At 47.2% G+C, this 1,869-nt stretch overlaps 1 protein-coding gene across 3 annotated transcripts; it reads left to right on the forward strand.

Moving 5' to 3' along the window:
- Positions 1-364: 364 nt before the first annotated feature.
- LOC123176622 (uncharacterized) lies at positions 365-1,571 on the forward strand. Of its 3 annotated transcripts, none has more exons than XM_044590740.1 (3): positions 365-514; positions 607-933; positions 1,123-1,571. In XM_044590740.1, exons 2-3 carry the CDS (start codon positions 662-664, stop codon positions 1,283-1,285), a joined length of 435 nt encoding a protein of 144 aa, XP_044446675.1. In that variant the 5' UTR covers positions 365-514; positions 607-661; the 3' UTR covers positions 1,286-1,571. The 3 variants fall into 3 exon arrangements, with proteins under 3 accessions (XP_044446675.1, XP_044446674.1, XP_044446676.1); XM_044590739.1 differs by having other exon boundaries at positions 369-514; positions 598-933; XM_044590741.1 differs by having other exon boundaries at positions 444-514; positions 612-933.
- Positions 1,572-1,869: the final 298 nt, after the last annotated feature.

Genomic DNA, 1,869 nt, shown 5'->3' on the forward strand with positions numbered 1-1,869 from the left:
TGACGTAAGGTAGCAGCCAATGAGAGCGGACGGCGACACCCAGACAAAGGAGAAGTGGACGACCGAGCGAATGATTGAGGGAGACAAAATCAATTCAAGTGGTATATCCTTCGACGGCCACGAGGTGTCATGTAGGTTCAAATCTAGGAACGGCAGGGGGCTAAATGCAAAAAGTATAGCGCTGACCGGCTCGGCCCAGCTGGCTCCACTTGGCTGCTCGTAATTGGCCCAAGACCAAATGTGCACATATGTGACAAGTTTTAGGACCAAATAATTACGTTTTGCAGGTTTTAGGACCAAACCGTCAGGACAAGGTCTAGGACGGGGTGCTATTACCCAAAAAAAAAAGGTGGATCGTGCACGTGGGCCGGGCCTTGTGCTGGTGTATAACCAACCCAGAGAAGAGGCCCTCCCACAAGAAGAAAAAGAAAAAGGGAAAACAGCTAACCGCGGCGAGCAAGGAACCCTAATCGTCAATCGATCGATCGATCGATCTCCCAGATTGATCCTCGAGGTAACTCGATCTGTCCCGTTTTCGTGGTGGAGACGGACTCTGATTAAGCATCATCCCTATTTCCTCTGATCTGATATATATAGATCGACCAGACCAGACCAGACCAGACCAGACCAGAGGACCCGGCAGAAGCAGAACAAGAAATCGATGGCGGCGGCGATGAGGCTCGGCGGCGGCGCTCTTCTCCGGCGGACGCCTGTGGCGGAGGCAAGGCGGCGCCTCGCCCACACGACCGCGGAGGAGATGAGAGAGGTGGCGACCCGCGCGGCGCAAATCGACAAGACCAAGGAGGAGCTGTTCGACATGGTCATTGACCTCAATAGCAACTACAACGTTCCCCACAGCATGAAACGGAAGCACTTGCTCCTCTCGCAGCGCCTCTCCTCACAAATCCAGCCTAGACCATACGACCCAGCCTGGTAACAACTACTCCCTACTTACTGCTGCTGCACTATCTATCTACTTATTATTTATTTGGATTTACACATATTCATACTATGTATTGTTTGCTTTTAGATTTGTCTCTAATAGATTTATACATTACATATATCTGGCCTGGTCTGGTCTTTGAGAACTCATCTCATCTGTATTGTGTTGTTGTACCGTAGGCGTTTCTGTCGACGTACCGAAAGACGCAATACTTTCTACAAGTTTGTGGGGGTGGCTACTTGTGACCTTGTCGGCTCAGCCGGCCTCTTCTTGCTCCTACACGGACCTCATCATCGACCAAAGAAGTGGGTTGTCGACTGGTGGGACAAGCTAACCAGTTAGAATCCATCCATCCATGCCCTGCTTCAACAACATATACTAGCTAGAATGCCAACAAGACTAGCTTCCTTGTCATGAGGTTTATGTTAATTAGCTTTGCTTGGCCACCAATTAAGTGCTATTATATGTTTTTTGTCCAACGATTTGTACTCGTATTTATACCAGAGCTATGCTAGGTGTGCAACTGCTTTACTACTCAACAAATGTTGCCTCTTCCAATGACGAGCCATACGACTCTTTCGAATTCTGTAAACATCAAGTATGAAGTCAGTGTATCAGAACTTCCTCATCGGAACACCAGCTGCTGGTTTGCCTAGCTGAAATTGCGTAAGGGCCATCAGTCTCTTGTTCTACTTTACCATGTGGGCAAAAGAAAAATGTTCTACACTCACATAACAGATAGTTTTACTCTGAAGCTACACACTAAAGAGTGTCTAGTATTCCCTCTGTAAAGAAATATAAGAGCATTTAAATCACTAAAGTAGCTAGTGATCTAAACACTCTTATATTTCCTTTCTGAGGGAGTACATTGCAATGCGGTACATCTAGCTCTATGCTCATTCCACCTGGGAAACACTGTAAAAGAT

Source organism: Triticum aestivum, unplaced genomic scaffold, assembly GCF_018294505.1.
Source record: "Triticum aestivum cultivar Chinese Spring unplaced genomic scaffold, IWGSC CS RefSeq v2.1 scaffold237329, whole genome shotgun sequence".
NCBI classification, from domain to species: domain Eukaryota; kingdom Viridiplantae; phylum Streptophyta; class Magnoliopsida; order Poales; family Poaceae; genus Triticum; species Triticum aestivum.

Coding starts and splice junctions, on each gene's coding strand:
- LOC123176622 (XM_044590740.1), top strand. CDS start 662: ATGGCGGCGGCGATGAGGCTCGGCGGCGGCGCTCTTCTCCGGCGGACG. Junction 934..1,122: donor AGACCATACGACCCAGCCTG/GTAACAACTACT, acceptor GTTGTACCGTAG/GCGTTTCTGTCGACGTACCG.